General features: G+C 46.9%; 1 protein-coding gene across 2 annotated transcripts; it reads right to left on the reverse strand.

Annotated features, from left to right (window-relative positions):
- On the reverse strand, positions 1-25,467 carry atp8b1 (ATPase phospholipid transporting 8B1). Of its 2 annotated transcripts, none has more exons than XM_030085210.1 (30): positions 25,317-25,467; positions 13,751-13,932; positions 12,478-12,575; positions 9,660-9,773; positions 9,480-9,578; positions 9,243-9,304; positions 9,093-9,165; positions 8,902-8,972; positions 7,909-7,991; positions 7,670-7,828; positions 7,392-7,480; positions 7,121-7,311; positions 6,758-6,842; positions 5,935-6,058; positions 5,528-5,571; positions 5,287-5,443; positions 4,998-5,186; positions 4,777-4,889; positions 4,520-4,684; positions 4,281-4,392; positions 3,937-4,012; positions 3,422-3,554; positions 3,180-3,308; positions 2,948-3,104; positions 2,636-2,859; positions 2,461-2,544; positions 1,668-1,913; positions 1,434-1,572; positions 1,115-1,245; positions 1-1,011 (listed from the first exon to the last, which is right to left on the reverse strand). In XM_030085210.1, exons 2-30 carry the CDS (start codon positions 13,911-13,913, stop codon positions 778-780), a joined length of 3,744 nt encoding a protein of 1,247 aa, XP_029941070.1. In that variant the 5' UTR covers positions 13,914-13,932; positions 25,317-25,467; the 3' UTR covers positions 1-777. The 2 variants fall into 2 exon arrangements, with proteins under 2 accessions (XP_029941070.1, XP_029941071.1); XM_030085211.1 differs by lacking the exon at positions 25,317-25,467 and adding an exon at positions 14,957-15,035.

Below are 25,467 nucleotides of genomic sequence, written 5' to 3' on the forward strand. Positions count from 1 at the left end.
ACACACACACACAGATTTAATGCCACTTCTGAACAGTTAAAAATAGAAATAAGATAAAACAGAAAAACCTCAATGTTTAAATGCACATTCCTCGACAGAAGCATCAGTGAAAGGTAAGGCACAGTTTAAACAGGACAAACATCAAAAACGTGAGGCACTGACCGGGATGAAGCTTTCAAAAAGGTATTTCAACGTTTTAAAAGACGGCATCCTCTAAAGAAGTCGTTGCAACGTCAGTATCAGTACACTTGGGCGTATCGAAGCAGCACAGAGAAAAGATGATTCACATCTCATATTTAAATTAAGAAACACTACAAAATATCCGACCACCGTTGCATAGCCTGGCATAGTAACAGCCCACCCTGGTTTGGAGTAAAACCTTTAAAAGAGGATTTCTGGACAGATTATTGGTCAGTTTCAACGTGTTATGAACGGAAGGACAGCTGGGAAGAACACGTCATGTGATCTGCACACAAGAGGTTACCTAATGGCGGAACAGAGATACACTGGCTAAAAAGAAGGCTTTCATTATTAAAATCCTGAGTTAAATGACATTGAGGGTCACACAGAAGCTGTGTGACCTCTGACCCCGCTGATGGCGAGTCTCTCTTCGGTGAGTTGGGTTTTTTTTTTTTTAAGTTTGTGCGGCACTGGGAGCCTGGACCACAGCCTTCAGCGGCGCTTCATCAACATGTCCGTCTCATCAGGCTGCGACTCCAGAGGAACCAGGAGGAACCAGGAGGAACCAGGAGGAACCAGGAGGAGCGCCCGGGTCTCTCAGATGTTCTCCGCCTCCCTCCGCGGGGCCTCCCGTATGGTGTCCTGGTTCCCCGCCCTGCCCGTCGGGCGCCGCCGGATGCTCCGCCCTGATGCGATGAGGTCGGCGTAGCCGCGGGAGTGCGAGAAGGCGTAGGCGGACCGGCGGGACCGGCCGCCGCGCTGGAAGGCCGAGGGCTTCTTCTTCTCGTCCTGCTCCAGCTCCATCTCGTACTTCTTCCTGTTCCTCTGGACCTGCAGGATGGAGGGACATCAGTTACACAAACTGTCATCGGTCACGTTAACGGCTGATCTCCAATCAGATCAGTTCACTCGACGCCCCCCGCCCCCCTCCTACCTTGTCTCCGACAGAGGGGTAGATGGTCTTATGGAGGAACTGGATGCAGATGACCGGCAGCAGGCTGACGCCCACCGTCAGGATAATGGTCAGCCACAGGTAGGGCTGACGCAGCGCGTTGGACGCGGCGCCTGAGAACACACGAAACACACACGTTGATGGGAAGGACTGTAGCCGGACCGCATGCCGAAGATCAGCTGGCAGCAAGAACAGGGTCAACGAACACAAGAGGCCCCTCGGTGAAGCTACAGCAGTGGAGTTCTACACACTGCTCAGTCAAGCGCAAAACAAGGAGTAAACCGTGGTCCAGCTGACTGACCGGTGAAGGTGAACACCGAGGGCAGCAGGACGTGGATTCCCGCGCTGTGGATGTCGAACATGATCCCGAAGTAGATGGCGATGCTGCCCAGAACGGCGAAACAGCTGACGAAGGTCCAGTACGACGTGTCCAGAGAGATCTGATCGAAGGACACAAGACGTGGTGCGTTCAGTCTCAATCAGGCTGAGGAAGGACTCCTGATGGTGACATTTCAGTTTGAGGAGAACGTCTGACCTGCAGGTTGACGACGAAGATCAGGGACGAGGCGGTGACCACGGCGAAGGACTGGTAGTCCGAGGGCGCCTCGCCGTCCTGCCCCATGGTCTGCAGGAACGCCCCGTACGGGATGAAGAAGATGATGAGCGAGACGAAGATGCCGTGGAACAAGCTGATGAAGAAGTTCTTGTAGTTGAACAACAGGCCTTGCTGGCCCGGAAGGTAGAGCTTCGGGAACTTCAGGCTCAGTCTGTCGTTCACGTCCTTCAGGGGGAGGAAGAGGAGGAAGAAGAGTCTCTTTTAAAGGTGCTGTAGGCAGGATTCCGCATCTCTGCCATCTTGCTTAGGGTTACCTAAGCAAGATGGCGATTTGACCCATCTAAGATGGTGATTTGAAACCCAGCACAGCCAATCCTGTCCTGTTTTCTGTGACATTACGACCTTACGCAAGTTAAGCCCCTCCCACAAGAACGTGCGACGAACACCCCTCGACCAATTATGGTTAGAGCCTCATGGGCTCTTCTGATTGGTCAAAGATACCTGGAACTGTGGAGATTCCTTTTCAGCTCAGAACAGAGACAGATGGAAACGCTACGCCTTCGCGGTAGTGCAATTATGCTACACTCTTAAAGGATTATCAATGGATACCTTAACATTTAATCCAAAGAAAACACAGAAAAATTAGCATCGACTAGCAAAATCCTGCCTACAGCACTTTTAAGAAGTAAAGTCGGTGACCTTAGTTTGAATCTGAAAGGTCATGTTTGCGTTCTGTCTCATTATGATGTGTCCATGTGTTGAGGGTCTTTACCTGGTCCAGGAGTCCGACCAGCAGGATGGGAAGGCTGCTGTAGCACAGGTTGTAGAGAGTGATGAACATGTCTTCAAAGGCGACCTGCAGGGAGAGGACGGAGTTCAGTCTTCCTGGATCGGCCGACGCGTCGCACACTTTCTAGAGATAGCATGAGCAGAATGGCGCCGCTGACCTGCGAGGAGTATCCGTTGAAGAAGGAGTACCAGAAGTGAACCAGGGTGAAGGCGAAGTTCTTGAAGAAGAAGAACCGCAGGAACTTGCACATGCGGATGTACGACCAGCGACCGTGGACCAGCAGGAGGCGCTGCAGGTAGCGGAATTGAGCGAAGGCGTAGTCGCTGGACATGACGGCCTGCATGCCCTCCTGACCGCTGATGCCCACGCCGATGTCCGCAGCTGGACGGAGGGACAAGAGGACAGACAGTCAGTCTGGTGAAACACCGAGTCCCGGGTGGACGGCGGCGGGGCGACTCGGCCTCCTCACTCTTGATCATGTTGACGTCGTTGGCTCCGTCTCCGATGGACAGCGTCACGGCTTTCTTGTACTTCTTCACCAGACTCACCACGTTGGCCTTCTGCTTGGGCGTGACGCGGCAGCAGATGACCGCCTCGCACTCGCACGCCATGTCCACAAAGTCGATCTGAGGGAGAACAGCCCCGTAAGCTCCGCCCCTTTCCAGGTGTGTGTGTGTCCACAACTCTGTCGGCCATCATACCTGTCTCATCTCCTTCTCCCACTCGTTCTGCGGCTGTCCGTCCTGAGGGTTGCTGGGAGGCGGTCTTCTTCCCAGACGGCGAAGACGCAGGCGACGGCGCTTCTTCTTCTTCTCATACAGAATCTCATTCTGATGAAATACAGCGAGAAAAACATCAGAAGGAAACTTCTAAAGACTGCAGCGAGTCCAAAGCAAGAGCGATAAAGAAAGGAAACCAGCTTAAAGAGAGAGGACTTCCTCACCAGCCATCCTCCGGTGATGATCAGAGCGTTCTTGCCGGGCTCGGGGAAGAAAGGCTCCTCGGGTTTCTTTTTTCCGTGCCTGAAAGTCTGAGGAACGTTTCTCCTGGTGGCCTGTCGGATCCTCAGCTTGTCGCTGCAGACGGAGACGCACCGTTACACAAAATGTACGGAAAACGAGGAGGGTGGGGGGGTCAGGGGTCACCTCAGACTGAAAGTCTCAGAGCCTCAGATTAAAGACGAATCATAAAACACACACCTGTTGAATCAGAGCCTTTAAGTCCCTTTAAACACATGATCTTCCACATTCACACACACTTCATCTCCCATACATGTTTACATTCTCTCTCCCCAGCTGCTCGCACTGTGGCTCGCTCTGCTTTCTCCTCCGACGTGCTCAGCGCTCAGTCGTAAAATAACGGAAAAAGTAAATTATATTCTGCACAGTAGGAAGGAAAAGCCGTCCAGGCTGAGCGCGCCGCGGAAGCCCGTCCACCACAGTCTCGGCGATAGCTTACTTGACGTCCTCGCCGTAGTGGATGTGCATGTCGTCGGTCAGGAGCGAACAGGAGTAGCCGATGTTTTCCGCCGTTTCTGGGGATAAATTAAGCGGAGAGGAACAAACATGAGCTCTCTGAGCAGAGGCATGTCATTCAATTCAGCCTTATTTATAGATCAGTTATGAAACACTGCGAGAAAGAAAGAAGTGAAGGAGAACTGGGAGCCGGTTCCACCTGGTTGGAGCCCGGGGTTATGGAACCTCCTGCACCCTCTGGGTCTCATTCCATCAAAGGATCAGCTGTTCTGATTGATGCCCAGTTCCCCTCCAGTCAATGACTGGACGTAGTCCTCTCTGCCGTACCTTTCTTATCTCCGGTCAGGACCCAGATCTTGATGTCGGCCTTGGCCAGCTTGGCGATGGTCTCCGGTACTCCGTCCTGCAGTTTATCCTCAATAGCAGTGGCTCCAATCAGCTGAACACAAACGCTAATCTTTAGACTGAAGCCAGGATTTCAGGCTACTGTAGTTTAATTAACAATGGTTCTTGAATCCTGTCTGAACTTGGATGCTTCATTAATGTATGAGCAGTCCTCCTCTCACCAGCAGGTTGTTCTCGATCTGCTCGTACACGCGGTCCAGAGCGCCGTCTCGGTCCACCAGGGCCACCTGGGCCTCTTTGTGCCTCCTGGACCAGGCTTCGTACTCGTCGGTGCTGATGTCTTTGTAGCACAGGCAAAGCGTCCGCAGGGTCTCGTTGGCAAAGACCTGCACGGCAGAAAACACAGGACCTGATCCCACTGGACAGACGAGACGATGCGATCCAGCGGCGGAGCGCAGGAAGCGAGCGGGGAACTCACGTCCAGAGCCGTCTGCGTGCTCTCCTTGTATCTGGAGTTGGGAGAGAGGCGCTCGTAGATCACCGTGTCCGCTCCTTTACAGTACAGACGGATCCGACCGTCAGGGAACCTCACTGGACGAGAAGAGAGGAGGGGAGGAATGGCACGTTTCACAACTGGAATGATATTTTAGCTTTAGCGCGTGTGTGTGTGTGTGTGTGTGTGTGTGCGTGAGAGCGTACGGATGATGGACATGCGCTTGCGGTCGGAGTTGAAGTCGAGCAGTGCCAGCATCTCGTAGGTGTTCTCCTGCTCCATCTCCCTGATGCTGATGGTGTCCTGCGTCCGGGACAGGAAGACGTAGCCGAAGTTCCTGGCCGCCGTCACCAGAGCGCCCTCGTCTGGAGACGCCGCCTGATACACCAGATCGCCTGACAGACAGAGAGAGAGAGAGAGAGAGAGAGGTGGATGGTTTAATAGTCAAAGCTCACCAGCGGCCGTGGATCTTGGGGGCGGAGCGATGGAACTCACCGTCTTTGTGCTCCACCATGACGGTGTGGCACAGCGACAGCAGCTTGAAGAACTCGTTGGCCTCCTTGTCCTTCTTGGACCGGACGTTTGCCACCAGCAGGTGGTCCATGAAGGGGAACTTCTTGTCGGCGAGGCGGTTCCAGCTCCAGTCGACCGGCTGACGGAGAGCAGGGACGGGTTATTTTAGACCACGGTCACTCCAGAAGCAGCGTCTGAAACGGAATTCCTCCGTGAGACTCACCCTCCCTCGGTCCAGAGACACTCCCTCCGCTGTGGTTGGGTCACCTGTGTGAAGAAAGACGGCGTGGAATGAGAAAAAGGGAAGCAGAGCCGATCCAAGACTTCCGGTTCAGCGTGACATCTGTCTTCTCCGTTGACTTCTGCTCTGTGGTCCTCATGTTTTGATAAACTGGAGCTCAGACTGAATGTGGAATATTGTATTTCGAAGAGCTCAAACATGGCGTTACATTTCAAATTCTGGTCAACTGAGTGAAAAATAACAGCTGGAGTTTTATAAAGCTCAGTTTACACAAAGAAGAACTGTCTCTTCAAAGTAATATTACTGCATTTAGCAGCATAAGAGCAGACTTTATCTGCTCCGGCCTGAATGACCGCTGCTCTCTGGAGGGTGGAGGCCGTCTGCAGTACCGTAGCTCCGCCCGGCGATGGTGCACTTCTTGAACTGCATGACGTTCTGCGTCAGCGTCCCCGTCTTATCGGAGAAGATGTACTGGATCTGCCCCAGCTGCTCGTTCAGGGTGGTGGTCCGAGCCTGCAGGAGGGGGAAGAGCGGCCGTCACACACACACACACACACATACACACACACACTGCTGACTGCTGGGAAGGACTTAACACCAGGAGATACACACAAGTCTGCAACTTATTCGAATCACATCATCTAGCATTGAAACTGAATTTCCCTCAGAAATAATTAAATCTTTATTTTTGCGCCGCTTTATATTTGTACACAGTTTTATTTACTCATTGATTCAACAGATTTTTAAAAAAACATTGTTTAATATAACTTGTACTAGTTCGAAGGGTTTGATTACAGTTTGTTCAGAACAAACATTCAAGTTGACACTTAATAACTTTAAAGGGGGAAATACAAAAAAGCTCCAAAACAAAGAGTCAGGGATGTCTTTATTCTCCTCTTTATATCTGTAGAAAAGCTGTGAACAGCAGTTTTTATTTCATTTTAACCAGCTGAACGTTGTGAAATGAGTCCATTACGGATTAATTTCACTTAAAATGATCAAACTGCATATTGTGATTTTATTTTTTACAATCATTACAGCAAATTATATGATCTAATAAATGTTTTCCTTCACCTGGGAAGCATCATCTTCAGGAAGAAGTAAAGATTTTGACATGGTGTCGCCACCTTTTCAGAATAATGCTACGATTACATCTGATACACACAGAAGCATCTCAGCCTTCTCAGTATGTAAAAGCATAAAAATCCCCACCTTTGCTGGTGTGTCCTTCTCTGCAAAGTACATCTGCAGGTCCCAGTTGATGAACTTACTCTGACCAAGACGGATCACCTCCACACTGCACACCAAAACACACGAAAACACACACACACACAAGTCTTCAGGAGCAAACCAGACGATCCGTACAGAGGGTGAAAAACCTCCGCTGGCAACATTCACCTCGATCTTTCAATAAAAACAACTGAGACTTCTAGAAAAGCAGCATCAGCTGCAGAAACCGAGAAGCCTGAGAACCGAGCAGCTCCAACTGCATGGTTTAGTGCAGGAAAACTAAAATCAACGTGGACTTGTCACGATATGGTGAACCTCTTCACCGAGCGCTTCGACCTTACTGACCTGACGTAGAGGGAGATGGGCACCATGGTGTTGAGGATGATGATGTAGCCCCAGAAGCTGAGGAAGCCCCGCAGCGAGGCATCCTGGTTTTTGCCGTCGTACAGGTACCAGGCCTTGGAGCCGATGTCGTCGTACCAGTAGGAGTGGCCGATGGCCAGACCGGCTGAGATCAGGATGAGCAGCAGGAAGATCTGCCGAGACGAACTGGTTCAGACCACGAGAGTCCGTCCAGACCCCCATGAGAGAGGTCCCAGCACTGATCCAGACTCACCGTATAAACCATGTAGTTCATCAGCTCGTCGATTTTGGTCCTCTTGAACCGGGTCTTCCCTCCGTTTCTCATGATTTTGGTGTCGGCGCCTGTGGAAACATTCAGCCAGGTACTGCCATCAGTCATCACGAGACACGTAGTCCGACTGTAATGAATCGACAGTATTGGGGAAGTGGAGCTGAACAGAAAGATGTCAGAGGTCTTGTTCCATTCATGTCTCCACTATGTTCCTGGGTTTGAAGGGTTCTGATCATGCAGCGGTTTATCTCCGGTCGTACCTGCGAAGATGACCAGGCCGTGGCAGACCTCGGTGTTGCGGACCTTGCAGCCTCTCAGCAGCATGTTGTCCAGCTCCAGCGGGTAGCGCTCGCCCTTCCACAGCATCGTCCCCGTGAACTTATCCAGACGGTTGTTGGGCTCCTCGCACTCGATCAGGGCTGCGAGTCGGAAACCGGGACGAGCTTCAGTCTGAGTCCAGTGTGTGAGTGTGTGTGTGTGTGTGTGTGTGTGCTCTCACCGTCGAACTCCGCCAGCTGCCGCTCCTCCTGCAGCCTCTCGTCGGTCACCCGCAGTCCCATCTTAAACTTCAGGTTGGTCTCTCTGCAGAGGATCAGGTCAAAGGTCAGGGCAGGCTGAACGGCTCAGTCAAATTTAACGCTTTTTAATGCAATACTGATTTTAATGCCATGACTGACGCAGGTTTGATGTTGAAACAAAAAAAAAAAAAAGAAAGGAAAGAATTTTCAACACCACCGTGAATCAAATTGAAATATTTAACGTCTCACAGAAATCCAGATTCAGGTTCAGAAGAGATTGTTTGGTGTCGGACAATTTCAAAATATCAAGAACTACTTTTTAAACTCAGGCAGAAGGATGTAATGTCAGCGACTATTCAAAGACACGGGGTGAGAAGAGATACAGCTAAATTTCCTTTTCAGGCAGAGAGAAAACAAAGAGCTTCTGTTTGGCTGTGAGAGGCTTTATTTCTTCGTTTGCTCTTGGTGTGGGCCTTTTTATTGTCTTCAGTGATTTACATGTTCAGAATGAATGAATGCATGAATTCCTGGTTTCTCTGTTAGCAGGACTGCTCAGAAACTGAGACCATATCCTGGATCCAGGAACAAACGCCTTTTAACAGCAGAAAATTATGATTTTTATTTCCCATAATAAAATACTACATGACACCAGAGTCACCAGAGAGCGAAGCCTTCTGTGACTGCTGCAACTCAAGGTATTATTGTTATCATCATGACTGGCTTGATGAAGGGCAAAGGTCGCTCCAGGAACAGGTTTGGCTGTTTGATCTGGAGGTGTTTCCTCTCTTAATCTGCTCACGCAGGCGCTCCGGAAAAGCTCTGCTCAAATTTACTTTTCTCCCATCGCTGAGTAATTTATTGACATAACTCTGTGAGGCTGAATAAAAAGTGCAGCTGGCGTGAGGACGGCGGTCTCAGACACGCCTCAGAGCCGTGCTGGAGGCCGTTAAAATGCCGATCCCCCCCGCCGTTACCCGTCCAGCTCCGCCGTCTCCACGTAGCACAGACTGTTGGGGTTGGAGCTGGACAGCAGCAGCACGTCGGCCTGGAGGGACAAAACGACGCTCAGCAGGGAAACACCAGCATTTGACTCGGAGGATAAAGTGTACGCTGTGGTGCAGTGGGTAGGATTTGTCATTTTCTTTCACAACAAAAGCTTCCTCACCGGGACGAAGTCGTTCTTCCGGAGCCGGATCACATCTCCCACCTGGATGTGTCTCCACTTGGACTCTTGGAAGCTGATGCAGATCAAAATGATCAGTTTTCACCTTTGTTATCGTCACCGATTCGACCGGACGAGCGTCTCTGTTCTGACCTTCCACCTGAGAGGACGTCACACTTCCTGTTGTTGATCTCCTTGTCCATCCGGTGACGAGCCTGGAAATTAAAAAATGAAAAACACACCAACGTTCACCACACTGCGCTGTCCTCCAAGGACCCTACACTTCTCCACACTGCCCCCACAGGGCAGCGGGGGTATTAAACACTGCCCCCACAGGGCAGCGGGGGTATTAAACACTGCCCCACAGGGCAGCGGGGGTATTAATCTCACCAGATCATCCACCAGGTCTTTGATGGCTGTGATTCCCAGAACCACCACCAGGGGGATCAGCGTGGTGTACCAAGGCAGCGTGGAAATGTCAGGAATGACCTGAGGAACAAACCAGAAGCAGAGCCGGTCAGAACCCTGAGCCTCTGCTGAGGGGAGGAGGAGGAACATCTGGCACCACACCTGGAGGATGAGCAGCGCCAGGAAGTAGCAGTTGGCGGCTCTCTTCAGCTGCTCGAACAGGTTCAGCGGGAGGAACGTCAGCGCGTTGTATTTGTAGGTCCTGATGGCGTTTCCCTACACAACACAACAAATCGGACATGCTGGACCATTTAAGACAAACTCTTTTAAAGGGGGAACAGACGATCTACATATTCATTATTTAAATCTTTGTACTTAACTATGAAATACAGCAACGACGTGAAACCGTCATCAAGCAGAATCAGAGACTCCTGAACGAAACGCAGTTTGCATGTGAAGAATGTGGACCGTGAAAACAACCCCGGAATTAGAGCAGAACTGCAAAATCACATTCTGAAACAACTGTAAACTGTTTTTAAACAACACTTCGTGAGAGCATTTAGAGCTGAAGACTGTTTAAACCATCTAAAACATTAACTCTGCGTTGAGGTGGATTTATTTTTCAGTCTGTTGTTGATGGCACATTAACAGACTGAAAAAATTTAATTATTGCTTTTCAACACTCATTGATCAGGGAACAATTTAAACATCTAAATTTTCAAAAGGGACCGTCAGATCAGCAAGAATATTCACATCTGGAAAATAACTAGTTTAAAGCGGATTTCTGCCAGTATTGATAACATGTACTCCTGTAACGGTACGCTGAAGAAGAAAACAGCCATCTGTCCAGCTACTGGAAGTCGTCAATAATAATCCTGGACTTCAGGAGCTCTCAGAACTTCTTTCATGCCATCAAGACAGATATGAATGTTTTTGTTTCCGACGTTCCTCTGCTGCGTCCCAACAAGCCGCGGCGCTTCACGACAGTTTCTCTCTGGGTTCCTGAGGAGCTCGGTTCTGACTTTACTCTAGATTAAAGTATCTGAATCCTGGAGGACCGGAGCTGAGATCAGTCCTCTGTGACGGAATAAAACACGACGTCTTTATTAGCAGGTGAAGAAATGAGGTCAAGATCAACTTTAACCAACACACACACACACACACACACACACACACAAGGAGAGAGAATACTGCGGGTTCTTAAGGGCAGGTAGGACGTGTGTGTGTGTGTGTTTTTGATGCTGTTAATTTTATAACAGGTACATAAATCCGAAGCCAAACTCCACCCAGTATCTCCCCGCAGCTGGATTTGCATGTTGCATGTTGCGTAACGCTGCCAGCTTCACTAAAGGAAGAGCAGAGCTGCACTCCAGGGCATCTATTCTGTGTGTTCGGATCAGTCAGGAGACCGCGGACGTGTGTGTGTCCTGGTTTTGACTGATTTGTGTTTGAACGCTTCATGTTAGTTCCGTTGTTAAGACTGCATTGCAACAGCGCAACAAGTTCCAACACGCCAATGTAAAGTTTTCCACACACGTTGCGACATTTGTGCATAAACAATGTAAATACCTCCTCGACTGGGAGGTGAGGTGGGTCTGGTGAGTTTGGATATCTTAACACTGCAACATGTTAAAACACAACTGATGCTGTGATCCATCAGTCTGATAGACTACAGACTGATTCTGACCGACCGCAGGAGGAATCGTCATCCACATCGTGGGAACTAAAGAGAATCCGGAAACAATGAAGCAGCGTCTCTCATTCAGGAAGACTTTTCTTCCAGTACAAGTGTTTCCATTCTGATCAGTCTCTGTGTCCTTATAAACACTTAATGTGAGAGTCTGCTCTCTGAAACAGAGATTAAACACACTCCCAGCAGGAAAACGCCTGAATTCAGCCTTGCTGTGTGTGGAAATGTAAAATATAGAGAACCTCCAGCAAAGCAGCGCTAAATGAAGTGAATATACACTGAAGCAATAATATTTTATTAGGGCTGTCAAAGTATTGCGTTTTTTTTTTTTCATCATGATTAATCACATTATTTCCATAGTTTCACACTTTGAATAGAATTTCTTAAATTATCCTTTTTTGCATTTGAAGCCCGTTTTCAGTCCATAACGTAAAGTCCGAACTGTCTATTCTAAAGCTGAATTAAAAGTCATAGTTGAAGTTTCAGCGTGGAAACTTCCTGCTGATCTCTGGCCAGAGCGTCTTCATCAGGAATCAAACAGAGGAGGAATTTCCTTTTTCACCTTGTTGGATTTTCTTTCAAAATAAAGTGTCATGTAGACCAAATTAATACGTCTTAGCCCTAAAAGTCCTAAGCCTAATTATGTGTTTATCGCAATTTAAAAAATTATCTTTAGTCATCCCTACATTAATTAATTAATGCAACCAGCTTTCCAGCTAATTGAATTTGTCCTTGACGTCGTTCACAGTGAGATTTTTCAGATTTCTATCCCGTGTGCATGTTGCTGCTCCGTCTAGATACACCTCCATTGATCATGAATGCACCACTTCCTCCCTCGCTGCTCGGCCGGGACATCGAGGCTACCTTTAGTTTGTTACCTTACGGATTTTCATGCGTTGAGCGGCTCTGACTGAGTCTAATGTTTCTCCTGCTGACAGCCGGGTCAGCCGGACGATCAGGTTTCAGCCTTCAAACACTCTGCCGTGTGCACACACACTTTAAACAACACAACAGAAGACACCCACGCCACTCGGCCGGAGTACTTTGAATACTTCAACAAGATTTGGTTTAACAAATGAGCTGGTTGATAAAGCAGAAATGTACAAAACACAAAGAGCCGGTCTCATTTTAATCATGTGGGTGAGAACAACAGCCGCTGAGGATCCCGACAAATGCCTGGATGTCACAACAGCTTTCATTTAAATCTCTATTCACATCTCAGCTGGAGACGAAAACGGCGTTCAGAAGCTTTATATGAAGGGTCCAGTTTACGCAGCCGGCCAAACTCACCGAGTATCTGCTCTTCTTTACGCACAGGAAGACTTTTTTCTGGAACTCAGGCAGCTGGTGATACGCCCGGTCATTAGCCTTCACCTTCCAGCCCATCTCTGAAACACAGAAGGAGATTTACATCATCTGACTGTATGGTTTATTTACTGTGACGACATCCGCATGTAACAAATGAACAACGTTTGCGTCCGAGGCAACTGAAGCTCATACATTTGAATAAAGCATTTAAAAAAAACAGACAGACTCTTCACGTGTTCAACCTAAAAACACAGGTCAACATTCCACGTCTTTATCGAGTGTGGCCATTTAAACAAAACACTCTCAGCTCTGAGATGAGCCGAGTCACAACCTGACTGACCGTCAGTCAGCTGTTAGCTTGTTAGCTTAGCCACAGGTATCAGTCAGCTGTTAGCTTGTTAGCTTAGCCACAGGTATCAGTCAGCTGTTAGCTTGTTAGCTTAGCCACTGGTGTCAGTCAGCTGTTAGCTTGTTAGCTTAGCCACAGGTATCAGTCAGCTGTTGGCTTGTTAGCTTAGCCACTGGTGTCAGTCAGCTGATAGCTTGTTAGCTTAGCCACTGGTGTCAGTCAGCTGTTAGCTTGTTAGCTTAGCCACTGGTGTCAGTCAGCTGTTAGCTTGTTAGCTTAGCCACTGGTGTCAGTCAGCTGTTAGCTTGTTAGCTTAGCCACTGGTGTCAGTCAGCTGTTGGCTTGTTAGCTTAGCCACTGGTGTCAGTCAGCTGTTAGCTTGTTAGCGTACGGTGCGTTCACACTGGACATGATCATTGAGCTTTGAATCCAAACACAGCAGACCTGGATCAGCACAAACAGGCAGGATAAACAAATAGTAGTCCTGGACCGTCCTGGACAAGTCCTGAAATGTCTACATTTCCTGATATGGCCAGGATTGGTCCAGACAACCCTATTCAAGACATCGTAAACAGAACAGACCAGGACTCAGGTCTGAGACTTGAAATCTGCGCTCTGTTATCTTTATCCACGAGGAAACGTCCTCTAAACACTCAACATGTCTGTCGGCAGAACACCAGTATGTGGAACTTGAGAACACAGTCGTCCACCAACTGAAGCTTGACTGATGTGACAATCGGCAAACTTTCCATGGAAATAAATCTACAGAACAGCTTCAGAACACGCGAGTCCAGCAGAGTTTACGTCCTTTCTCCAGCACTGGAGTTGCCAAACTGTCCAAACCAGTGACTGCTGTCTGTGGCCTGAACTGCTGGAGAAGCGCCCGACTCGTCTGGAGGTACTCACCACTCGGTCTGGTCTCCGCCGGGGGTTGTGGGGCCCCCGGCGGCTGTTCGGGCTCCTCCTCCGAGGTCACGTCCAGCTCGTCGTCCGTCTCGTCGTCGCTGTACGGCATGACCTCATCGTCCGGCCCCAGGGAACCCTGGGAGTCCGCTCGCCGCCGACTCATGGCTGCACCTCAAGTGTCCCTGAGAAGGAAGAGAATCGTTTTTTAAAGCGCTGGAATCACCAACAAAACACTTCAGAGACCTTCCACACCAGTAGCTGAAAATGCTCTCACACCGTGTGAACAGATCTTAGAACTATCAAACACTTTAAACAACCACAGCACCCAATGAAAAACATGATCCAGCAGATGAAGAAGCTTAAAAATGAAGATGCATGTCCACCTCAGTACGGATTCTCATGACTTTGTTTAGATCACAACTTGCAATCAGGCGAAACCTGAACCTTCCCAGACTGTGCCAGACTGTCCTTTCCGGTCCAAATGAGAAGGTTTGCATAGAATTTGATGTCAACCCAGCCATCAATCAGTGTGCAAATTTTTAACTGGATTTACATAAAATTAAATCAAGATAAATGTCAATTTGTACTTAAATATGAGACAGTCGTACATGACCCCTGTGATAGTTTCTGATAATGAGATTGTATTAGTGTCACTTGTGATGTTTCCTCTTCACAGTATTCGGTCATAAGTGCTGAACTTCCACAGAAACAGCGGATGAATCCATAAGACTCCTCAATACCAGGGTCCAACCACGAGACACCAAGACCTGACCGCTGCACCGTGACCGACTCACCAATACAACGGGCTCTGCAGAAAGAATCCATTTTTACCAGCTTATTTTATTTTCCTGAGCGTGCATTAGATTGATCTTTTTTATGAAAGCTAACTTTAAAGTTTAGTTATTGTTGGATTTTCTACAATAACTATTTGAATCTAAGTATTAATTTTGAGGTCTGAATATTTGCCCTCACCTCTCCATCATCATCCACAACATCAATACAGAGCATCAATACCAGATCAACTTTTCACCTGAAGAAACCCATCAGTGCTTCCATGAACAACAGTTACACAAAACACAAACTAAACAATGTAATTTAACGTTTGATTACAACTGTTTTTTTAATCAATTTGGTAATCACTGGCAACTCTGCCATTTAAATCAATTAAACAGGGTTTATAATGGTAAGCAGTTGAATTTTATGTACTTGATCTGTGGGTCGATTCTGAGGGATCCTGATATTGAAGGAAGTTCCAAGAAATTCAACCCAATGTTTCCGTTTGAGGCAGACCTGAAATGAGTCATTGGAAGACATTGCCAGATTAGAACAGAAACAATTAGCTGATAGACGAAGAAAAATAAATGTATGCTCTCCGATAAACTGAACTCTGGCACAGATGACTTACTCCGGAAGTTTCGACTGCTCAAACAGAAAGTTGGAAAATGTTGCTTGTGCCAACAGTCACACCAAGTCAAACAGCGACTCACGACACTTCGCTCTTACGTACTTTTCACGCAATCCTGCAAGATCAATCTGCCCGGCGGCGAAATGTCAGCAGGCAGGTTTATCCATCGTATGAAGCTAATATCTAACAGGTAAAAGCTCTGCCTCCAGCCAGGTGAGCCGTCCGGCGGATCCGTGGACTGAACACATCCACAGCTGCAGATCCGGTTCTCTCTGATTTGACAGACAAAGCCGGTGACGTAGGGAGCCGTGATGGAGGCGTAGCCGCGAGGGAAGAATGTGAGCACGCCCTCCTCCTGACCGCCGCATCTTCTCAGGAGATCTGCAGACGGGTTTCAGCAGCACCAGACGCCATGGTGGGCGGTAAGCCCAACGCCTGGCTTCAGAATGAAACACGGAGAGAGGCCAGGAGGGCAAACAAAATGTAAAAATGGTCAGACAGGAAGAACAGGAAGTACCCGTGACCACGATTCTACTGGCCGTAGGACAGATGTCCAGAAACCCTCAGAGGAATCATTTACCTCTGAGTCAGAGACGCGTTTTGAAAAGGTCTTCGTGAACCGCGCCGTCCTGCTCGGCGACCTCTGGCCTCATTGGTAATCAAACAGAGTCAGAGTGTGTCTTTTCAAAGAGTAACACGTGCAGTCGTTCCGTAAAAGCATCCGCCCTCTGGTGAAAATGCCCGCTCCCATTCACAAGCCACAGCTTCACCAGGGAAGAAACATCAGGGAAGCTACAACTAAAACAGACATTGGCAACAGTCAAAATCACTTTAGGATCCTTTCTTGATATTTCAATTTACTGAATTCAATCTCAAAAGCATCAAAACCTCTAAACCAAGTCAAGTGTCCGAATGGCTTCAGGAACAGAGCATCTCTGCAAGAGATTGTAAATGTATGAGTATAAGGGTTGATGCCCAAACTCAACTACTTTATAGACCAAACCACAATAATCTAACATGTGAAAAATGCAGCAAAACAGAAATTTGGTAAATCTAATAAAACCAACTAGTCTGGCAGTTTTCTGGAAGTTGCACTTAAAGGAAAAGATTTATTAATAAGTAAATCTAAGAGGCAGCTGTGTAAAGTCAATGAAACCCGTCACTATCCTTCAACTTCAAAATGACTTTTTGTGCCAATAAAGTCATAAAATCAGAAGTTTCCAAAGAGATTTTTTTTTTAATTCTATTTGAGAATCAATCTTTATTGTTGGTAGTATTAACCTGTATGTAATCAAAACAACCATGTGTTAAATTTCAGAAGGAAACTGCTCAGTGAGAGCCAGGAAACAGTTTGAAAGATAACCAGACTAGCCTATTAATCGATGACTTGACTGCAGCGTCTGCTGAGCGAGGTTAATTAATCGAGAGTGTGTTACGGGGAACTCCGGTCAGAGTGTCTGGCTGCTGCCGCCGTCCAGCGGGTGATTCCCGCCAGTTTAATGTTTCATGAGTGGAGGATCCATTAGAGCTCCTGATAAGGTTCATTAGTCCGGTTTCAGAGAACAAACCACTCTAGAAGGCAGCGGTCAGTGCCAGGAGGGCAGCGGGGGGGGGGGGGAATGGCATGACGGGCCCTCAGGCAGGGGCCTCAGGGAGGGGGTTCAACAAGAACATGGTAGAAAACCTACAGGACCCTGACGAGACCCAACAGAACCCCAAGAGAACTCCGACAGGACTTCAATAGAACCCCCGACAGGATCTTAAACAAAACCTCCAAAAGACCTGAACGAGACCTAACAGGACCCCAAATGGAACCTGACAAGACCTAATGGGACTCCCAACACAACCCCCGGGAGGATGTCCAACAGGACCCTGAGAAAGGAAGAGTTTCACTGGATAAGAAAGAAAAAGCATAAAAACCATGAAGACCAGCGGTTCCTATCATCCATGAAGGCCCTCAGTTTACCTCAGAAAGGAGGAATAATTTCTTTCCGACGTGGAGGTAATATTTTAAAGATTTGGAAACCAAACAAAAATACTAGAGCTGGACCCAAACATCTGAATATTCTGTCGTATTGGTGATATGATCTTAACTTTGAGATCCGGATATTCGCTCGTGGTTAAACAAAGCCGGAGTTATTCTGACATAACAAGCAGCATCGTGTCAGGCGGCCAACAACACAGCATTCCAAGGAAAGGTTCCAGGACTGTTACTTCTACTAACGGAAGCTCATCAGATATTAATGCGAGTTGTCTTTGTGGGGTGTCAAATTAATGCTGTTTTGATGCATATTGCAGATTTTCTGTTAATCCAAAATAAACTCACTCCTCTACTGAAACAGTACTGTGTCCATCAGAAACTGGATACATGATAAAAACAGCCAATGCTTCAGAAATGAAAAGAATGTGCACTCTCAGGGGTGCTCTCTGTTCCACACCACCGTACTCGTCTGAACGTCCTAATTTAACCTGCGACGAGTCAAAACTCGGCTCATTCAGCTTGAACCAGCCGTCCTCCTGGTTACATTTACAAAGTGAGCTGCATACTTAAAGAAATCCTCCCCACCCGTCAGTCGTGAAAATCAAGTTTTGAAGCTGCCTGAATATTTATAGTCGTCATAGAAAACTATTCAGTCAGAGAGGAAATGCTCTCCTTCTTTAAGCCCAACCCAGGTTATAGCTTCAATCTCTCATTCCAGATCGGGAAGCCTTTTAATAGAACGAAAGTGTTGAATCACTTCAACCAAAGCTTGCTTGGCTGGATGACATTGCACTTTGTGTGTCATAGATTAAAAAAATACCCATGGAATCATGTGTTTCCCAACATGCAGGTTCTCTGAATTCATTGTTCACGAGAGTTGAGAGTGTAAACGCTTCACGGCGGCTCAGAAGGTGAAGTGACTCAGCGCAGCAGGACATGCCCATTTTCTCTCCTCGCCACGAACAGTTCAACTCAGAGCTCATCAACATTTCATAGCTCCAGCCTGACGTCAAGTTCCCCTCTCTCTTTCTTAAATCTGGTCTGCATTGTTTTAAAATGCTGCAGAGAATCATGACGTGATCATGATTCAGTCTCTGTCTTAGTTTATTTTTCTTCTATGATTTGCTGACACTTTATATTTTTGGGCTTTATTTTACTGAACCTCAATTCAGCATATTTCAAAGCAACAGATTTCACAGTACACAGCAGTTAGAAACCAGGAAGGGCAGATTTCTAAAGACCATGTTAAGACTGCAGGTTTTAAAGTCTGCGCATGCACAACTCTTTGGTTCGGCTGTATCCATTTCTAAAGTATTGATAAAGTTGAGGGACTGCAGAAAGTTTCAAATCTGGAAGTCTTCTCACCCTTCCCTTTTCCTTGAAGCCTGAACCAGATCGGAGGAATTCTCCTGCCACACTCATGTTTCTGTACTGCTTTAAACAAAAGTGACTGAAATGTAGTTTTGTTGTTTGATTTTTTTTAAACTAACAAGAAACAAAAAAAGAGAATAACCCAGATTTCCAGCAGCAGGTACTGAGTGTTTCTTCAGACACGTTGGAAGAGTTTATTTTCTTTCAACTATTTTTTTTTTTTTTTGGTTTTTTTAATGTTGAAGAAAAACACATGCAGAAAAAAACCTGTGGAGAGTTTTGCTGCATAAAAAGAGATGACGACAGAGAGAACTCTGTAAAAGCTCAACATGTCAGCGGTTTAACAACAAACTCTACGCTCCACAAGCCTGAACATGACGGCTGGAGGAGGAGGAAGAGCGAGAAGACAGAAGACCTGGACCAGAGGGAAGCACAGAGCCATTATCATGTGGGAGAACACCTCACTACACGTACTTTGGCTTCACTTTTCTTCTCATGGTTCGATTATTTTGAACCACAACATAGATGAAGACTGAATTCTACTGTCTTCAAAAATAAGTCAAAAATAAATATAAAAAAAAAAAAAAAAAAAATTGTAAAATCTAAGCAAAATTAAATCAAAGAAAATAAACTACCTGTCCGCACATCTTGTCAGAGATCGTCTATGTAGTTTAGTTCTGGAATAAATCGTGACAAATGTTTGACTCATGCCGAATCAAAAGAAGAGTGAGCGGACATGATGTGTGAGTTACACTAATGATTTATTCTCATGTTGAGGGAAACAAAGCCTGAATCTCCCTCTGGGGTAATAAAATATTTCTAGTCTACTCTGTGGAAAAGAAAATAAACCTGGAGGTTTGACCAAGATGGGAACATCCCAAAACTCCTTCACTGATGTCAAAGGTCAAGCTATGAGTTTAGTTTGAGGGAAAAGGATCTTTGTATTCCAGGAATGGATTTTTTTGTCAAAAGACCAGTAATTGACGACTCTTAACTTTATCTTGTAAAAACCAGCTGTTCGCCCTCGATGGGAGGGGCAGTTTTGATTATCGGCGCCTATATTCAGCATTTTGACGCATATCAGCATGACTGGCAGATTAATCATTAAAGGCTGAATTCTGCTTTCCACACAGACGTGATGCCGTAAAACAGTAAATCAGAACATGCATTATTAAAAAAAGTCCTGCTAGCTTAATGCTAACTTGAATGGAAAAACCAATTGACATGCTAACAGTTAGCATAATAGCCACGGAACATGTTGGAACAAATTCAACTGAGCAGCATTTCACTCACTAAATACAAAACACAAACACAAATTATTTCAATACTAACAGGCAGATATTTCCCTCACTCAGTAAAAGAAGGAACAATAACGAAATACTCAGAAACTCTGCTGTTAGCCTACAAGAAAAACAGGAAGCAGCTACAGAAGTCTGAAAGGCTTTATACTAGTCAACAAGCTGACACCAATATTTTAAATTTTACTGCAATTTTAAATGAATATCGGCTGTAAATATCGATTATCGTCCTCCTTGACTACCCGTAACTTTTTAGTTTTCAAACCATTAGTTTTTTTTTTTTTTTCTTTAAACAAATGTAAAAAAAACGAGAGTTTATCTAAATTCATGACCCTGAAAGAACAGAAAAATCCTGCAATGAGTCTCTCCATCCATCTCTGGATGTAATGGCATCACTTCTTAACACGCTGGTTTGATCATTCTTAAAATAGACCTCGATCCAGAGAGTTAAAAATAACTGGGTGGAGAAAGCCTTGGCTCTCTTTCTGGCTGTGACACCAACATCAGCAAGAGGAGGCCGGAGCCAGCAGGCCCGTCTCAGAGAACAGGTTCAGTGTCTGAGCCCCGGGCGTCGCCACGGCAACGGCGGGGAGAGGGCGCCTCGCCGAGCGGGACGGAGGAGAAGATACCCACATGACGGGAGTGAAACCTGAGAGGAGGGAGGAGCAGCAGCAGGAGGCGCGAGGTAGAAGAGGATGAAGAAAAAAAGAAAGAAAGAAAAAACTGCGGAGCGGGACCAGAAACCCGTTGAACTCTGGGTAATGAGTGAGACCAGACTGACATTCAACACCTCCACCTGCCAAACAAAACACAGCAGGCCCCAGCCCCCGTTGCATTGTGGGTAACGCAGGCTGAATGTTTTGAATGCAAACCGATATCCACTTCCCCACAGCGACGGCGTCGCCGCCTGGGCGAGACACGCGGCCCGGGGGGGTGCTCAGCATGAGGCCGGCAGGCCAAAAACGGGCCGCAGGAGGCTCGGCGGCGGCCCAGGAAACGATAGAGCAGCAATGGAGTCATTCTATCCGTTTAAATCCGAGCCGATTGACGAGGCGCTCGAGAGATGGAAACCAGACGGGAAGACAGAAACCAGGAATGCAGATCGTAGTTTCAGGTCTGCATATGAAGAGACGTCATGGAGAAATTCACTACACAGTACTCTGTAACGGAAAACAAAATGACAAAACGTCCTACATAAGTCGTATCGGTCCATGAATGAGCTGCAGTCCAGGGAGAAGCACGGGAGGGACAAGTTCTGCAGCCTCTTTTCACTTTTCGTACTTTACTTAAAAAGAAGCTGGATGGAAGCAGGACGGGACAGTCGGCCTCTGAAGCTCATGCAAAGCAGCGAGTGAATCAAGTCCATCTTCCTTGTTTTTTACATAACAGCTGCTCGTCGGACTCGACTCCACTGCTTCTCCGTGTGAATCACGCAACTTTTGTTTTTTAATGATCACATTAAATTTGTTTAATCGCTCCGTTTCCTCTGCGCTCTCTCTCCTCTTGCGTAACTCGGACTGTAAATCCAAAGACGCTGCTGCCTGGAAATTATCTGTAAATATGAACATTTCTCTGTTGTCCCCGGATATTCTTCTTCAAAATTCCCAGAAATCCCAGCTTTGGAGTTAAATACAAACATGTCCAGCTATTTTTGTGTTATGCCATTTACTAAATATGACAGGAAGAGTTTACAACACTCATTTTAGGAAGAATTAAACTAAAAAAAATTAAACTGGGCACAAAAATCGCAGCTGTTAATCCTTATGACATAAAACTAGGATTTAGAGTATTAATTGGAGAAGAATTGATTCATTTTGGCCATTTTAAATGTAACAAAACACATAAAACAATAAATTGCTAAGACTAAAAATATTGATTCAATTTTAGATTAACTTTAAAAATAACTTCATTGTTAGATTAACTGGAAATTATATGACTGGACTAGCATTAATAAAGAAAACATTTAAAAATGGAATAACTGCCGTCAAAGAAATAATGCAGAAACCGAAATTAAATGTCTAAAACTTCTTGTAAACTTTCCTCATTAAAGGCAGAGCGGCGGCGTTCGGTTCACTGAAGACACGAACCAGACAAAAAAAAGTTCTTTACATTATTAGCATCTTGGTGCTTTATTCATTTCATTTGAAATGATGATCATGAGATGATCGGTTGCTTTAAATCTCTCTGAGGATGTGAGACCCGGACGGAGGCAGAGTCGGGTTCCTGCCGATCCGTCTGAGCAGCAGAGCCAACACTGAGCCTGTTCTCCGCCGGACGCCCAGCAGGTCGACCGGCCCCACCGGCCGCTCGGGCCCGGAGGCCGAGGCTCACGACCAACTCGCCGGTTCAGAATCCCCTCTGTGACGTTCAGCGAGACTCGACCAGATTCATGACCACAATCACGATCCAGCAGAGATCAGCTCAGAGAATCCAGGTGCAGAGATCGTCTCAAGTCTATAGATTTTCATTCACTTCTCGTCCTTAATCCCTGCAGTCTGTTTTAGGATCATCCGGAACCAGAATTTGCATCTCTTTGGTTAACTGCTTTTGTTTTTGGTCTCACTGGCAGTTAATTTCACTCTGGACTGATCTGCTTAGCTCAGCTTTTAACTTCAACTAACTTTAAGTTTACATGACGGCGTGAGCCCAGTGCAGAGGACGAGTTCAGGACGGACAGAGACGCACAGGACAGCACTGGCTTTCCAGACTCATACAAAGACTCATATGTGCCGTAAAAAGAAGAATTCCAGAAGCAGGTTTCTTATAATGAGATCAAACCCGAACATAAACCATGAAGTCAGAACTGCCGGGGCTGAGTCTTCAGAGCTGAAAGCCGCTCTTCGGGTTTGAAAGGGTCTGTAGCTGCTCTCTCCGCCCCAGTCATGTTCCAGGCTTAACTTAAAGCAACACAAAGCCCTGTGAACGCCTTCTTCGGCTGAAGACCTGCCAAGCAGTAGTGAAAGTGACAACCTGATCTGGGCATCAAATGCAGCCATTTAGACACGAATGGAGGGCTTCCGATCGCCGGCATGGAGCCAAAAGGTGTAAAAATGTATCTGCTGACAGATTCTGACCCAAACTCAGCGGTGAAGTCAGCATTCTGCAGAAATCCTGCAGGTTCTGATCAGTCGCATAAGTGTCTTGGGAGCATTTCAGCTGAACCCCACTGCATGGAAAGCAGAAGTTAGGTGAGCGTTATGACCTCCAGCCCTCCAAAAGCAGGGCTGGTGTGGTGGTTCGGCGGATCAGGTGGTTCGGGTGGTTCGGTGGATCAGGTGGTTCGGGTTGTGCGGTTTCAGTCACTGGATGAGGAATGCGGCGTGCCGCCACACCCCAGCCTGATAAGACAGACTGGAAGCCATCAGCGGCCAAGTCGTCTTCACCTGCCGTGACCCCCTCATCTATTTGACTTTCAAGGCTCCATTCAAATGTTCGCTCGCTGCTCTCGGGGCGGAACATTTTCCTACGGACAGACATTTCCCTGAGCGGAGCGCCGCGACCTGCTTCACCCTACGGCCGCGGCCTCGCCGCCTGTTTATGGAAAAACACGCACACGGGTTAGAAACCTGCATCGTGCTGCTGCCACTGTGTTCATACACACACTCACACGCAGACACACACACACACCAATACCGATCACCAGACTCCATCAAGAACCCTGGAGCAGCTCTCCCGGTGTTCTGACGTCGTCCTCCATGAAGAATGAGCTTCAACACTCTGAAACCTTTTCCTCACACTTCACTGTGTTGATGAAAGTAATTATTTGTGAACAGGAACTGCGGGTTTACTGCCAGCCGCAGCGCAGATCTGACCCAGATCTACTCCAGATGCAAAACACATCTTTAGGATCAAGAAGGAAATAAAAGGACTTTTCAACACGTGAGCAGCTGGAGCCACAACAATCAGCTCAGGACGACGGACCTGATCGGAAACACGACGCTCGAGGTCTCAGGAGGAACTTTGGAAAAATAAAAACAACCACATATAACATAAGCGGTAAAAAAAAACAATAATAATACGGATTACTTTAGGTTAAGAGAAGAAATGTTAAAGTAATAAGTTTCAGAAAAACTTGGACCAACCGACATTAGAGCCTAAAAATAATCTGGTGACATTTTCCCAGATAAAAATAGAAGTCCTGGGATTCTTCAAGTCTTGTTCTGGAACAAGTTCCTATTTAGTTGCTTTGAGTTAAGAAACTAAAATGTGGAAAATTAGTGGAGAAACTTCTCTGCAACGGGAAATGGTCAAAATGCAATCAGGTTGTTTCTTTTTTTCCCCCCAAGCCAATAAAATGCCCAGAATCTCAGAGCAAACTTCCAAAACCTACAGTAAGTTCCAGAGGACTGAAAAGTCTGGATATTTAGATTAACGGCACTAAAAGCTCATGATATCTGATCATGTCTGATGGTTCAATTCAAACTTGCTTCAACATGAAAATTTTTCTTAACATTCAGTCAAAAAGCCGTCAGATCGGTGCAGAAAAAGGAGTTCACATTCCTGAAATCAAAACCAGGAAGCATCAGAAGTCATTTCAGTGCTTTTGACGACTTTTTTTTTTTTTTTTTTTTTTTTTTTACAGCACAGCCTTCCAAAATCCGCCCTGCTGAGAATCTGACCTGTTAAAGAAAACTGAGTCTCATCACCTGCTTTTTAAAGGTTCTGCACCAAAACAAACACTGACAAGAATCCTGAACAGAGCACTGTTTTCAGATAGGTTTGAATTCAAAGTGAAGCCAGAGTGTAGAGGAGTTTCAGAGAGTCTTAGAAACAGGACATTTCCTAGGTTCCAGGTTTGTGTCAGGTTTTTTTTTTTTTTTTTTTTTTTTTGTATCCTTGAGGAACAGTCTGGCGCCCAAAAGGCCCAGAAGAAACACCGACAACAACCTGAAAAACGCATGGATGAGAACTAAATCAGAACCAGAGCAAGAACCTGAAGTGGCATCCGAGCCACCAGCTCCAGTGACTGAGCCTCAAAAATAAACGTACACGCGCACACACACTACACAGCTTGGGACTCCATAGGAAGGCCACAGCTGAAACGCAGCGTGTCGCCATCAGGCCTCCGGATTCACGTCCCTACATGTTCTGGGTGGATGTGGGAATTTTGTAGATCGGTGTTTTAGCAACATTTCTGGGATGTAATGAAGTTAGAGAAAGAAAAAAAAACTAAACCAGACGCGAATCTAAAGAGATAACAGCGTGCGTAAAGAGCCGTGCCATTTCTGCGCGTTTCCAACCCGTGAAACGGGAAGAGCCTCAAATTCTAAAAGAAAAAGAAAGTGTTTTTGTTGTTAACTTCTCACAGAATATAAAATCAACAGGTGTGGGAGATTTGTAGCGTGAATCTGAAGCCTCTTCCACCGGTCGGGTTTGTTTTCCCTCTCCAGGCTCCCCTGAGAGGAAAGGTGTGTGTGACGGGCGGCCGCTGGCCAGGTGAGCCTCCGACCGACAAAAACCCCAAACACAGCCCTCCACAGACCCCCGCGCGCGTGTTCCGGCTGGACTTACTCCGTGCGCGCCGCAGGTGAGCAGAAAGCAGGTGAAGGCGTCGCTCAGTCGGTGTCCGGGGCGCTGTGGCACCGCACCATGTTGGACTCCTCTTCCTGTTGAGACTCTCCCGCGGCGGCTCCACGCCCTGCTGCCCCGCTGCGCCTCCTCC

Source organism: Salarias fasciatus, assembly GCF_902148845.1.
Source record: "Salarias fasciatus chromosome 7 unlocalized genomic scaffold, fSalaFa1.1 super_scaffold_4, whole genome shotgun sequence".
NCBI classification, from domain to species: Eukaryota; Metazoa; Chordata; class Actinopteri; order Blenniiformes; family Blenniidae; genus Salarias; species Salarias fasciatus.